The 15,781-nt window shown below is 40.8% G+C and overlaps 1 protein-coding gene across 1 annotated transcript in view; it reads right to left on the bottom strand.

Annotated features, from left to right (window-relative positions):
• Nucleotides 1–382: 382 nt before the first annotated feature.
• Nucleotides 383–15,781, bottom strand: part of PPP1R3F (protein phosphatase 1 regulatory subunit 3F) — a 64,390-nt gene continuing 48,991 nt past the window's right edge. The window contains exons 5-8 of the mRNA XM_055119926.1: nucleotides 5,323–5,402; nucleotides 4,770–4,845; nucleotides 3,678–3,797; nucleotides 383–666 (exon numbers count right to left, since the gene is read on the bottom strand). Of these exons, the coding sequence (XP_054975901.1) occupies nucleotides 632–666; nucleotides 3,678–3,797; nucleotides 4,770–4,845; nucleotides 5,323–5,402 (311 nt within the window). The 3' untranslated portion in view covers nucleotides 383–631. The remainder of the gene's footprint in view (nucleotides 667–3,677; nucleotides 3,798–4,769; nucleotides 4,846–5,322; nucleotides 5,403–15,781) is intronic.

The following is a 15,781-nucleotide window of genomic DNA, read 5'->3' as shown; positions in this document are numbered from 1 at the left end:
AAGCGGAGCTAGGAGTAAGACCTGAGCACCACTGGGTGTGGCTCTACAAAACAAAATAAAAGTAGATTTACAAAATAAATTACAATAAATATGGTAATAATGTCCACTGATACCAGTACTGTACTGGAAGGGTTAGCCCAATTTTCTCAAAAATTGAGAAAAGGAAATAAAAATGTTTAAAATGACAGAAAGGGGTCCAGGGCAATAGTAGAGCATGAAGAAGATTGCTTTTCACACAACTGACACAGGTTTGATCGCCAGCATCCCATATTGTACCCCAAGCCTCACCAGGACAGAGAGCCTGAGCACAGAGTTGAGAGTAACCCCTGAGCACTGCTGAATGTGGCCTCCACAAAACAATCAAAATGACAGAAAATTGTTGCTCAAAGATATTTAATTGCATACGTAAAAACTGAAAAGGATTTAAAGACAAATTTCTAGAATAAGCTTATTTAGTTTAGTTGAATGGACACACTTTAGAATTATGTCTAAGAGCTCAAATTTAGCAAAAGGTACTTTTCAACAATATCAGATACATAGAAGTAATTTTCACAAGGTTTTCAAACACTGCTATTGAATTTTACTGCTCAAGATTTTTAGCAGTACAGAATAAAACGGTTTCAGTCTGTCTTCACTTGGTTCTTGGTCTTTTCAGCGCCATCAAAGCTAAATAGTTGAGAGCATTAGTTAGCAAAATTTTTATAATAGAAGCATACAATGAACTCTAAAATTTTAGATTTATAAAGTGAATTAAAACTAGAGTCCTAAGGATGACCTTCACACAGAGTGACAAGTACTTGTTAAACACACCACTCTTTCTAAATAAACAGAGACTGTCCAAGTTCAAAGCAGATTAAACCCAGCATATCTATTCAGAGGCTGTTTTAAGTACAAAGCGAGAATTGTATAAATGAAAAAAATATAATACCTTTTATATATGTGTATATATATAATTTTAATGTTTTGACTTGAACAAAAATTATTAAAATAAGGTTATTTAAAACAGTAATGTCATTCTTGGAACTAAAATAAATAAAAATAATTGACAGAATAACTATAAAAATTAGTATTGAATTTGTTTGGGCTCTATTGTGGAAAAATACAAAACTGTTTCTACAAGCTATTTTAGTCCTTATTAAGTTGTCAAGTTTTAAGTGACAAATTTTTCTATTTTACCCATGTTCTTACTGCAATTGTGAAGAGCCTCTTTATATATACTTTGCAAAGCATTCCAATTCATACACAAAACATATGGTCACTCTAGATTTAAGTCAATACCATCAAAGTTAACATCAAATTGTACAGGAAAAACAGCACCCTTTCTTAGTCTGTTTCCCCTCCAAAAGGAAGATAGGAAAGTATGGGAGGATATAAAACTTGAAAAACAAAATATGTTGTTACATATTCAGTATCTGTCCATCTTGTTTATATTTTGTATTGTATATACTTAACATATTTATTTTCATCAAGACAACATAAACTAGTGAATAATACATAGTTCTAATACATAGTTCTCTAAATTATTAATTGGATTGTTTTCCTTTCCTAATAATCCAAACTTACCTTTTTAATTGGGAATGTGCACACTAGGTAATGTTCAGGGACCACATGGTGCCAGGGATCAAACCTAAGGTTCCTACATATAAAGAGCACAAACCAGCCCTTGGAACTGGCCTTCAAACCTATCTTTCATTAAGTATTGGTCCACTCCCCTTCACTCTATCACTGTATCACTGTCATCCCATTCTTCATCGATTTACTCGAGGGGGCATCAGTAACGTCTCTATTCCTCCTAGCCCTGAGATTTTAGCAGCCTCTCCTTACTCATCTTTCCCAATGATTGGAGGCTCTTTCAGGGTCAGGGGAATGAGACCTATCGTTACTGTTTTTTGGCATATCGAATACGCCACGGGTAGCTTGCCAGACTCTGCCCTTGTGGGCGGGATACTCTCGGTAGCGTGCCAGGTCTCTGAGAGGTATGTGTGTGTGTGTGTATATATATATATATATATATATATATATATATGATTTGTTGCCTACTAAATATGGTGTGGTAATTATGAAAAATGTGTAGGAAGTGTCTTTATAATCCCCTTACAATTATCTTTATTTTTGTAGTGAATGTAATGCTTGTGTAATTATCTGAAGCTTTTAATATATATATATATATATATATATATATATATTACTATTCCACTCTTAATCAGTGATGGAAGAAGGAAGAAGTCTCAGAACTCTGTCTCAATTGGTCATTTAAATTTAATAATAAATGACTAGCTGATAACAATGCATCTTAAAACCTTCAGAAGGAAAGGAAAAGGTGTTGTGAACCCTTTTTGTGTCTTTACTTAGAGTATGTACATTTAACCATGTCCAACACGTTCCTAAAAGTAATATGAGAAAACTATCTTCTTTAGTTGTGGGGGAGATTTGCGGGTAGGCCACATCCAGTGGTACAGAGGAATGGATATTCCTGGTTCTGAGCTCAGGAGTAAGCCCCATCTTCTTTGGATAAAGAAGATATAGTATGGGGCCGGATAGACAGTACAACATGTAGGTGCTTGCCTTATATGCAGCTGACCTGAGTTTGATCCCTGGTATCTGATATGGTCCCCCAAGCCTCTCTGAGAGCAATCCCTGAGTGCAGCTAGAAATAAGCCCTGAGCACTTCCAAATGTCGCCCAAAAGCCAAAAATTCCTAGGAATGAAACCTTAGTTCAAATGTTATCATTTTACTCATCAGGTTTTGATTCTTTATAATAAACAAATCAACTGAAATAGATTATCTTTGTATTTTATCCAACTAAACAAGTATTCAAAAATCAGAATCAGTGGACCAGAGAGACTGAGTGCATTGGGCTGAATGCATGCTCCACACTCTGGAGGCCCAGGTTCAATCCCTGAACACCAAACCAGGATAGTCCCTGAGCACTGCCAACTGTGGTCCAAAAAAAAGCATCAGAATTGGAACTATTTTTAAATATCTTATTTGAATGCGCTATTTTAAAAGGAAAAATGGGTTTAGAAACTAAGAAGTTTCTCCAAAGCCACAGAAATCATGTTAAAAAGAGTTGTTACTAGATCAGATTTCAGGGTTTAATTTCTTTCTTCACATTCATTAAGGACCAATAGAGGGGCTGGAGCGATAGCACAGCGGGTAGGGCGTTTGCCTTGCACTCGGCCAACCCGGGTTCGATTCCCAGCATCCCATATGGTCCCCTGAGCACCGCCAGGAGTAATTCCTGAGTACAAAAGCCAGAAGTAACCCCTGTGAATTGCCAGGTGTGACCAAAAAGCCAAAAATAAAATAGACTAATAGAGAGTTAAGAGCTCTAAGGCAAGCACATCACTTGCATTATGTCATTTACTCCTCCAAGTCACCTACATGATGTGTTATAAATGCATTATGTATCTTTAAAAGCAAATCCCAACAAAGACCTGAAAATTATTACCTGTTGGTCAAAGTTGCCTAAAAGAAAATGCTTTCTTACTTTGTAATTCAATATGGCTTTGGCCTTATTTGCAGCTATACTTGATAACCTATAAACTCAGGCATTTGAGGTCTGAACATTTCAAATCATCTTCACATGTGAACTGGTTCATTTTCTCCTCTATATTATTGGAAATATATGGTGGGAAATAACATTTTATTCACATGTTTAATAGTAATATACTACCTTCAGGAATTTTAATGGGCTCTAGATCAGACAGGCTCTTTCCCTTGACTCTAGAACCAGTTCCACGCTCAATCCCAAACTTCGCAAGGAGAGATTCCATCGTAGGATCCTTGTTAGAGTCTCACAAATAAAAAGGAAGTAAAGTTAAGTAAAACAGGAGGCAAGAAAAGGGAAATTAATGTCCTTGGTAATATCAGTCTTAGGCTAGTGTAGTATGAATGTGATGCATTAAAATCACCAGTATTACTTCAGGAATCTGTTTCCAGAAGCTGGAGTTTCATTACCTTATCCTTTTCCCCAAATTTCCATCAGGTCATTCCTTTGTATTTATCAGTGATATAAAGTTCTCTAAATCATGAGCTCAAGAATAAAATTACACCTTTTGTTAGTACTTAGCAGTTGACACCAATAAATGTTGGGTGGAGGGAAAGTCTTAAAATACGTTAAAAAGCCCAAGTAGACCTACTCATGTGTATGGTGCTCTGCAACTATAAAAATAAAAGTTTTAACCTTATTGTAAACTATGATAACTCGGTTTTTAAAAAAAGAGTACCGGGGCACCGCAGCGATAGCACAGCAGGAAGGGCATTTGCCTTGCACACTGCTGACCTGTGTTTGATCCCCGACATCCCATATGGTCCCCCAAGCACTGCCAGTAGTGGTTCCTGAGTGCAGAGCCAGGAACAATCCCTGAGCATCGCTGGGTGTGACCCAAGAAAAAAAATAATAAAAATTAATAAATGGGTGTGCTCCCTTTGGGAAAAAAAAGAGTACTGGGAGAGGGAGGGTGGAGGGATAGTACACCGGGTAGTGTGTTTGCTTTGCATCAGGCTGACCCAGGTTTAATCCTTGGGACCCTGTATAGTCCCCAAGCCCCTAAGCCCCTCCAGGATTGATCCCTAAGTGCACAACCAAAATTAAACCTTGAGCATTGCCGGGTGTGAAAACAACAACAAAAAGAGCCCTAGGGAAAGAACATCACATAATCACTTAATTCAGGTCACCTACAGAAGAAGCATTCTCAATTGCCAGTTATTCCCCATTTACATATGATGTTTCTCTCTCGAAGTATTTCACATACATGTATCTTACCTTGAGTTTTAGATGTAGATGCTTCTCCAGCTTCTTTCTTTACATAAAATTTAGGCTTGATTTCATCTGGCAGCTCCTGTAATTGAGATTGTTATCATTGGGATGCTGGGCCATAACAGCATGTGTGTGTATGGTGTATTCATGGAAAAGTTCTTACTAAATCTTTTCAATAGTATAAATATCCAAAATATGTATCATGGGTCATAAGCAAACATAAGAACAATTCTCTTATATTATTTTATATTCCTAATAAAATTATTCTTCCCACAGAAAGGCTAATTCAAAGAATGTGGCTCACAAAAATCTTTGGGAAATATTTTACTGCACATAGGGATGGATGTGTGCAACATATTAATAAGCATGAGAAAAAAGTAGAAAGTCATGAGGGATATTTCCTGAAAACATAACTGCATCCAAATAACAGTATAGTGTTAGCCTCCTGAATCAATGCTATGATTCAGCATAGAAGAGTTTTACCAATGTATGTGTACTAACTCAACATTGTCACAAAAATTAACATCTACTTATAAATATCAAATTTTAAAGCACTTACAAGCCTAGGCGGAGGCATCAGTTTACGATCCTTATCCTTACTTTTCAATGGTGAGTTGGTCTGCTCGCTCATGTTTTGCACTAAAAATAAAATACACCGTGATTTGGAAAAGACACTTTAAAGAATGTATTTTATTACTTCTGTGGCCAAAGGGAGGCTATGTATACTCTTTTTAAATACTAAAAAAAGTTTCAAAGTTAGTTTCAATTGTGTATGCTTCTCAATCACACCAAATTTGTACTTGCAATGGCTAATTATCATGGACAAGCTGAAAAAGAGACTACCTTTTAGGGGGAGAGGTGTCTCTCCAGCAGTAGTCAGGAGACCCAGCATGCTTGGAAATACATATGGTGCCAGAGATGGGATCAAACTCAGAAACTGCACTCTGACCTATTAGGCCATATCCCAGTCCTCTGCAAGTTATCACCATAAAGTAGATAATAAAAAGCCAAAAGTACATTTCTGGTGAAGTCTGCTTTTAACTTAATACACAATAAAAGGAGACATTTAAGAAAGTACCACCAAGGGGCAATGGTTGAAGCGCAGTAGAGAACATGCCTTTTTTTTTAATTGGGAGGGGGCGGTGGGCATTCACAGTGCAGTGTTCCTGGTGCATGCAATGATGAAGATATAATATGAAGCTCCTGTACATAAAACATGTGGTCCAGTCTTTTGCATCATCTCCTGAGCCACGGAGCACTAGTTATGCATGTATGAGGACCTTGGCTCAAGGACCTGACACTGCAAGGGGGGAAACACTAGAATAGACACACACATCCCCCAAGTACCACAAGGAGCAACCCTTAAGCACAGAGCTAGGAGTAACCTGAGCAACTTGGGGGATATCCCCAAAACAAAGCTAAAAATTGAAAGGAAGAGATTGGAGCTGGAGCAATATCACACCAAGTAAGGCACTTGTCTTGCATGAATCCAACCTAAATTCAATCCCGGGCACCACCTATGATCCTCGGATACCACCAGAAGTGATCCCTTAGGGAAAATCCAGGAGCATAGCCATGTGTGGCCCAAAAAATAAAGAAAGGAAAGAGAAGGAACAAAGGAAAGAAACCAAAAGAGAAAGAAAAAACAAAAGGAACAAAGGAATGTACAAAGGAAAGAGACAAAAGGTGAAGGAAAGCAAAAGAAAGGAAAAAAGAAAGAAAATAGAATGAAAGTCAAAAGGAAAGAAAAAGGAAATGAAGGAATGAATAAATGAAAGAAAACATGAAAGCACAAATGTACAAAGGAAGGAGGGAGAAAGAACAAATGAACGAAGGTAGGGATGAAGGAAGAGAAAGCAAGATAAAGGAAGAAAGAGAAATAAGAACAGAAGAAAGAAAACAAAAGTAAAACAGGAAAAGAGAGAAAGAAAAATTTTAAATGAGACAAAGGAAGGATGAAGGAAATAATAAAGGGAAGAAAGGAATGAAAGGATGAAAGAGAAAAGAATAAACAAGAGAACGGAATAAAGGAAAATGTGTGGGGGCTGGAGTGATAGCACAGCGGGTAGGGCGTTTGCCTTGCACGCGGCCGACCCAGGTTCGAATCCCAGCATCTCATATGGTCCCCTGAGCACCGCCAGGGGTGATTCCTGAGTGTATGAGCCAGGAGTGAGCCCTGTGCATCGCCGGGTGTGACCCAAAAAGCAAACAAATAATAAATAAATAAAGGAAAATGTGAAAGAAAGTGAGCAAAAGGCACAAAGGAACCAAGAAAAGAGAATGAAAGAAATGACTGAAGCAAAAAAGAGAAAAAATAAACCATAAAGGAAAAAAGTGGAGAAAAGAATGAAAAAAGTCAAAGAAAAAGAAATGAAGTAACAAAGAAAAAAGAAAGAAGAAACGAAGAAAAAGGAACAAGAGAGAAAAACAAAAACTGAGTAAAAGAAGAAATGAAGATAAAAAAGCAGAAAAGATTAAAGAAAGAAAAAATGGAAACAGAAATAAAGGAAAGTAAGAGTGACAGAGAAAAGAACAAAGAAAAATTAAAATGGGAAGCAAGTAAAAGAAAATAAATGAAAGAGAAAAGTAATTAAATGACAAAGAAAAGGCAAGCATGAAGAAACAAAGGAACAAAGGAAACAGAGAAAGCAATGCAGTAAAGAGAAATGAAGCAAAAAGAGCAATGAAGGAAACAAAATGAGAAAAAGGAAGGCGACAAAGAAGAAAAGAATAATACAGATTCAATGCGATCCCTATAAAGATACCTACGAAATTCTTCAAAGAAATGGATCAAGCTATCTTGAAATTCATATGGAACAACAAATGCCCACGGATAGCTAAAACAATTCTCGGGAAAATGATGATGGGAGGCATCACCCTCCCCAACCTTAAACTTTACCACAAAGCGGTAACAATTAAAACAGCATGGTACTGGAATAAAGGCAGAACTGCAGACCAATGGAACAGGGTGGAATATCCCTACACACAACCCCAAATGCATGATCATCTAATCTTTGATAAGGGAGCAAGAGATGTGAAGTGGAGCAAGGAAAGTCTCTAACAAATGGTGCTGGCACAACTGGACAACCACATGCAAAAGAATGGGCTTAGCGACCTGAGACCATACACAAAAGTCAGATCAAAATGGATTAAAGACCTCAACATCAGACCACAATCCATAAGACACATTGAAGACAAAGTCGGCAAAACCCTCCACGATGTTGAAGCTAACGGTATCTTCAAAGATGACACGCAACTGATCAACCAAATGGAAACAGAGATAAACAAATGGGACTATATTAAACTAAGAAGCTTCTGCACCGCAAAAGATACAGTGACCAGAATACAAAGACAATCTACAGAATGGGAAAGGATATTCACCCAATACCGCTCCGATAAGGGGTTGATATCAAGGGTATATAAAGAACTGGTTGAACTCTACAAGAAGAAATCATCCAACCCAATCAGAAAATGGGGTGAAGAAATGAACAGAAACTTTCCCAAAGAAGAGATACGAATGGCCAAAAGGCACATGAAAAAATGCTCTTCATCACTAATCATCAGGGAGATGCAGATCAAAACAACTATGAGATACCACCTCACACCACAGAGAATGGCACACATCCAAAAGAACAAAAGCAACCACTGTTGTAGGGGATGTGGGGAGAAAGGGAGCCTTCTACACTGTTGGTGGGAATGCCGACTGGTTCAGCCCTTCTGGAAAAAAATATGGACAACTCTCAAAAAATTAGAAATTGAGCTCCCATTTGACCCAGCAATACCACTTCTGGGAATATATCCCGGAGAAGCAAGAAAGTATAGTCAAAATGACATCTGCACTTATATGATCATTGCAGCACTGTTTACAATAGCCAGAACCTGGAAAAAAACCAAGTGCCTGAGAACAGATGACTGGTTAAAGAAACTTTGGTACATCTATACAATGGAATACTATGCAGCTGTTAGAAAAGATGAAGTCATGAATTTTGCATATAAGTGGATCAACATGGAAAGTATCATGCTAAGCGAAATGAGTCAGAAAGAGAGAGGCAGACATAGAAAGATTGCGCTCATCTGTGGAATATAAAATAACAGAGTAGGAGAGGCTGGAGTGATAACACAGTGGGTAGGGCATTTGCCTTGCATGCGACCGACCCAGGTTCCATTCCCAGCATCCCATATGGTCCCCTGAGCACTGCCAGGGGTAATTCCTGAGTGCAGAGCCAGGAGTGACCCAAAAAGCAAAAAATAATAATAATAACAGAGTAGGAGACTAACACCCAAAAATAGTAGAAATAAGTACCAGGAGGTTGGCTCCATGGCTTGGAAGCTGGCCTCACATGCTGGGGGAAAAGGCAGTTCAGATAGAGAAGGGAACATCAAGTAAGCTCTGGTTGGAGGACCCGCTCGGGAGGGGAGATACGTGCTGAAAGTAGACTACAGATTGACACGATGGCCACTCAATACCCCTATTACAGACCACAACACCCAAGAGGAGAGATAGATCAAAAGAGAATGCCCTGCCACAGAGGCGGAGGGGGGGATGGGATTGGGAGGTGGGAGGGATACTGGGTTCACTGGTGGTGGAGAATAGACACTGGTAGAGGAAGGGGTGCTCGAACATTGTATGAGGAGAATGCAAGTATGAAAATGTGTAAATCTCTTACTGTACCCTCATGGTGATTCACTAATTAAAAATTTTTTTAATTTAAAAAAAGAACAAAAGAACAAAGAAAACGTGAAAATTATGGTACAAAAGGGAATGAAAGAATGAAGTGAAAGAACCAAGAACAAAGGCAGTGAAGAACGTAAAAGGAATGAAGAAAATAATAAAAGAAACATAATAGTGAAAGGAACAAAAAAAACAATAAATAATAAAGTGGAAAGGAATCAGAAACAAATGGGGGAAGTAATGAAGTAAAATGAATGAAAGAAATGATGGAATATAAGTAAAGAGAAAATAATGAACTAAAGAACAAATTAATAAAAGAAAAAGGAAAAGAAGAGGGAAAACTGATGAATGAGGATGAATGAAGGAAAGAAAAATAAAAAAGGAACAAAGAAAAGCATAAAGAATCTCACGGTGATTCAAAAATAAAAATTAAAAATTAAACAAAAGCATAAAGAAATAAGAAACGATGAAAGGAGGAAAACAACGGGATGAAGACCGTGAAAAAAGCAGGGGACAAAAGAAAGGAAGTAAATAGGGAAAAGAGGATGAGAAGGGAAAGGAATGAATGAGAGAAAAGTGGAGACAAATAGCAAAGACTAAAAAATTGGGGTGAAGGGAAGAAACAGAACAGAAAAGAGGGGGCAGAGAGATAATACAGCGGGTAGGCTGTTTGCCTTCCACTGACCGGGGTTCGATCCCTCATATCACAAATGATCCCCAATGTACCACCAGAAGTAATTTGAGTGCAGAGCCAGGAGTAACCCCTGAGCATTACCATTATGGCCCAACAAAATAAAAGGGCAAAAGAGGAAAAAGGAAAGGAAATATAAAGAGGAAATGAATGAAAGAATAAATGGAAAAAAACAAAAGAAACAAAGGACAAAGCAAGTGAAAATGAGAAATGAATCTTTACGTTGCTGCACAAGCACGATCCCGGAGGCCAACTGAACTACTTTGGACATGAGCAGCTCGCAGAAATTTCTCCAGACTGTGAACTGAGCCACTGCCCCACGCGGCGCCAGTGGGGAAGGGTTTCTCTCTCCAGGCTTTTCCATATTATGAGCACCACAAAAGGAAGTAAAAGCTTGCAGTGATGCAATTTCTGGTAGAATTTTCCCTGGACTTTATACAGAAATCCAAAACCGCACAGCCACAACAATTAATATCTCTTAATTGTCAGCAATGTGAAACGGTTCCTTTTTAGCAGGTCTGACTTTGGGGGGAAGCTCCAAACAATAATAGTGAGGGTTTTTTTGTTGAAATATTGAAGGTAATCAAAGTAGCAGCCATTTCTCTAGACTGTGAACTAAGCCATAGCCCCACGCCAGCCGAGGAGAGGAAATATTCTTCTTTCTCGGTTCTTTTCCCTTTTCGGGGAGAAATGTGGCATGGCGTCTGCCATATTATGAGGTCTATTAAGTAGGCACGAACTTCGTCACGTGGGAAGGGGAAAAAAATTATGTACTTGGAACAGCGGGATGCTTGGGCAGTCTCGGGCTGGGGCCGATACCAGCGCATACTCCGCCGACATTCGACCCGGGTGGCCACACTTTTGTGCGCCTGCTTTGCTGCAGATCTACCAGGATCCAGAGGCCAACTAGACTACTTTTGGTTCCAGAAACTGCTTGCAGACATGTCTCTAGACTGTGAACAAAGCCATAGCCCCACGCCAGCCGAGGACAGGAAATATCCTTCTTGCTCGATTTTTTTTCCCTTGTCGGGCAGCGTGGCGTCAGCCATATTATGAGGACTATTAAGCAGGCACGAACTTGGTGGCTCGGGAAGGAGGAAAAAAAAGAGTTATGTACTTGGAACAGCAGGACTTCATATCTCTTCATTCTCAGCAATGGAAAACTAATTATCAAATGCCTCCTTGGCAGTAGGGGGAAACTTGAAAAACAATAGTGAGTTTTGTGTTGAAATATGGAATGTAATCAAGGTAAAGAGAAAATGAAGTGAAATTTTTCAGTTACACAGGCGGGGTGGGAGATATACCGGGGCTTTTGGTGGTGGAATATGGGCACTGGTGAAGGGATGGGTGTTTGAGTATTGTATAACTGAGACATAAGCCTGAGAACTTTGTAACTCCACATGGTGATTCAATAAAATAAATTTTTAAAAAATGAGAAATGAATGAAAGGGGAAAATACAAAGAAAAATTTAAATAAATAAAGGATCAAAGGCAAAAGGGGAACGAGAAAAGAAAATGAAAGAAGTGTAGATAGTTGAAGAATGAAGGAAAGCAACAAAAAAGGAGGGGCTGGAGCAATAGCACAGCAGGTAGGGCATTTGCCTTGCACTCGGCCAACCTGGGTTCGAATCCCAGCATCCCATATGGTCCCCTGAGCACCACCAGGAGTAATTCCTGAGCACAGAGCCAGGAGTAACCCCTGTGTATCACCGGGTGTGACCCAAAAAGAAAAAAAAAGAATGAAGGAAAGCAAGAAAAAAAGGAGGGTCTGGAGCAATAGCACAGCATGTAGGGTATTTGCCTTGCACGCAGCCGACCCAGGTTCGATTCCCAGCATCCCATATGGTCCCCTGAGCACCGCCAAGAGTAATTCCTGAGCACAGAGCCAGGAGTAACACCTGTGAATCGTTGGGTGTAACCCAAAAAGCAAAAAAAAAAAAAGGAAAGAAAAAAAGGAAAGACAGCAAAAGAAACCAAAAGAGAAAGAAATGGGAAACGGAAAAAAAGAAAAATAAAGAAAAATGAAAGAGATGAAATGAAAAAGTTTTTAGAAAGCAAGAAAAAGCAAGTCAGCTTCCTAAAAGCACCAAGGCTCAGGGATACAGTTCAGCAAAGAGCACACACCCTAAGAGCTGGAGTTAGGCCCTGGATTCAACGGAGACACCAAAAGACGACACTACCAAGTGACCAGCAAATATGACTCATGGCTCAATATAGAGCAAAAGCCGCATACTTGCACAATCTCTGGTGCCAAAAAGATGGGGAAAACACAAGGGGACAGAGGATAAGGCTCAATTCTCAACACAAAGCACCCACATTGCACATGCATTGGGCCCTGACTTCAATGGCTGACACAGGCAAGAAGCCGTCAATAGTAGTGCACAGGCATAAGGCCCTGGAAAAGAAAAGGAAGAAAAAGGAAAGCACAAATAGCAAAAAAAGAGGGGAGAGGAGGAGAAAAGGGTTGAAAACGGAAATAGGGTAAGGACAACTCACCTGGGCACAGGTCGCTGCGCATGCACACAATCAATGACACCAATATTTTTAAAGGGTAGAATGCATACAGGACACTGCGCATGTGCATAATTATTGGCACCAAACTGTGAGGAAGCACACACACACAATACACACACACACTGCATGTGTAAGACCCTAGACTGGGAAGATAAAAGAGAAGAACAAAACACAAAAGAAAATGAGAGAGGAAGGGAGGTAAGGGAAGGGAGGGGAAGACACCACAGGAAGGGACTGTGACTACAGACCTGCGCATGCGCACAATTATTGTTGCCAAATTTATTTAAAGGTTGGGAGGAAGGGCACAGGACGGCGCACAATCATTGGCACCAAAATTTTAAAACGGGTAGAAGAGCACAGGACGCTGCTCATGCATACAATTAGTGGCGCCAATTTTTTAAAAGGGTGAGAGGAAGAGCACAGGATGCTGGGCATGCGCACAATCATTGGCGCCAAAAAGCTGAGGAAGCACAGGATGCCGCGCATGCGCACAATTATTGGCGCCAAAAAGCTGAGGAAGCACAGGATGCCGCGCATGCGCACAATTATTGGCGCCAAAAAGCTGAGGAAGCACAGGATGCTGCGCATGCGCAGAATTATTGGCGCCAAAAAGCTCTGAGGAAGCGCAGGATGCCGCGCATGCGCACAATTATTGGCGCCAAAAAGCTCCGAGGAAGCGCAGGATGCCGCGCATGCGCACAATTATTGGCGCCAAAAAGCTCTGAGGAAGCGTAGGATGCCGCGCATGCGCACAATTATTAGCGCCCCAAAGCTGAGGAACCTCACAGGATGCTGCGCATGCGTAATTATTGGTGCCCCCGCCCCCCCCAAAAGCTGCGAGTTAGTACATACAGTCTGCAAGCGTGAAATCCTAGAATGGGAAGATAAAAGGGAAGAAAAAAACGCAAAAGAAAAGGGTAGAGTAAAGGTGATAGGGGAGGTAGGACACCACAGGGACGATGACTACAGAGCTGCACATGCGCACAATTATTGGCGCCAAAAGAAAGCTGTGCGCGCAGGACGCTGTGCCGCATGCGCACAACTATTGGCGCCAAAAGAAAGCTGTGCGCGCAGGACGCTGTGCCGCATGCGCACAACTATTGGCGCCAAAACGGCTCTGAGGAAGCACACAGGATGCTGCGCAAGTGCAATTATGAGCACCAAAAAAAATGCTGTGAGAAAGCACACACATTACATGCGTAAGACCCTTGAATGGGAAGGGAAATGTTAGAACAAAACACAAAAGGAAGGGGGAGAGAAGGGAGTGGAGGGGAGGGGAGAAGACACCACAGGAGGAGACTCCGGCTACAGAGCTATGCATGCGCACAATTACTGGCGCCAAAAACAAAAAAGGCTCCACCGCAGCACCCATGTTGCATGTATAAGGCTGTGAAAAAGGAGAAACATGAAAAAGGGGAAAACACACTAAGGGCTGGCTGTATGACTCAACAGAACACATTGGTAAAAGCCGGGGTCTTGTGTTCAACAGCCGCACCCCACTCACATATTAATAAAACACGAGAGGATTAAATTTTAAATTAGTGTAAGGACTTCAAGCACACCGTAATTTAATAAGCTCTTCCCTCCACCCCTAAAGCCTTAGCGAAGCACCGGCCGCAGTCCTTTCCATGTGACCCCTACGGCTGCCTTCACACTAGAATGGCAGAAATGACCAGCTGAGAAGCACAGGGGCCTGCTGCGTCCGGGACACTCGGGGAACGCCATGTTTCCACTCCGCAGCGTCCCCATTGCTAGCCCCTTTCCTAACTGTCTGCCTCCCGCCCTGCCCAGAACACCGCTGAGAACGTCAATTTTGTCCTCTGTTTAGTTTCAGGAACCCCCAGAAATCAGCTACCTATCACTCACCCGTCTTTCCCTAATACTCCCTCCGCACCGCCGCCCGACATCTTGCCTTGTTCTGTCCCCTTCGTCAAGGCAAGCAATGCACACAAGATGGCAGACGTTACGTTAGAAGTTCAGATCTGTGCCGTCCTAAAAACTGGGCAAAACCCACTGGCTCCCTTCTCACTCTTACACTTTAAACTCCTAAGAGGATGATCTGAAGTCCTACCTGCTGAGTTTCCGTCTGGGAGAGAAACCTGTGAGACGCACACCCTCTCACCTCGGAGTCTGGAACGCAAAAGGCGCGAGCCCACTTCGAAACCACAAGATCAGTCTGGGCATGCGTACTGTGTCTGCACGTGATTCATAAGCATAGTTGCATCACTTCCTGCTCGATATTCCCCCCCCCCCGCCATCCCACTCAAGAAGCCAGAACGTGTGATCTCTTGGAAGTTTCTGGACTGTCTATGTCTCCCACACTGTGATGATGCTCAAGACTCATGACATCACTAATCAAACCCCTCCCTCCCAAGGTCTACTGTCCTCGTATTTCACGGCCAAGCCTGGTTAACTACTATGGCGACTGCATATGAAATGGGGTAGAAGCCTGATAAAACAGACTCAAGCCCCGAGAATCTCATAACCTAATATTTGAAATTATGAGGAAACACCATCAATGAAACCCAATGCAGAACTGACATGCTGCAATATGACAGTCTTTAAAGCAACTAATACACAAAAACATTTCAATAAATTATGAATACATTCACATTTTTTTGCAAATGTGAAAATACAGAAATTCCTAGAGAAATATTTAAATAACAAAAAAAGCTGTAGAATGAAAATATATGCCAGCTGTAAGGGAACCAGTACTAGAAACTAGCTTTCCACAGAATTTTTAGACATTTTATTACCACTGAATTCTTAGACGCTTTATTACCATTGAGGAATAGTTTGTTCTGTGTACTTTTAGAGAACTGTTTCACAGAAATGGCACCAGCCCTGCTTCAGGGACAAATTTTCTGTGCACTTAAATTATTGTAAAACTGCCACAAGTCCTCCTTGTGGGCTGGTGATGCATACTGCATGGCAGACCAGATGAAACCAGTTTGTCGGCCATCTTGTCACCCTGAAGAACATTTGACTTTAATATTAAAAAATCCTCATTGAAATAGTGGTTTCGGAATTGAGTAAAACATGTAATGATTCCCAAGTGTGACACCCTCTAACCCCAGTTACTATGAGAGAAACTGCCGTAACACCACTCCTTAAGGAGGTGGACTATTTTACCAAGTGCTA

The sequence above is a fragment of the Sorex araneus genome, chromosome X (assembly GCF_027595985.1).
Source record: "Sorex araneus isolate mSorAra2 chromosome X, mSorAra2.pri, whole genome shotgun sequence".
In the NCBI taxonomy this organism is placed as follows: Eukaryota; Metazoa; Chordata; class Mammalia; order Eulipotyphla; family Soricidae; genus Sorex; species Sorex araneus.
This window is presented reverse-complemented; position numbering and strand designations above follow the sequence as displayed.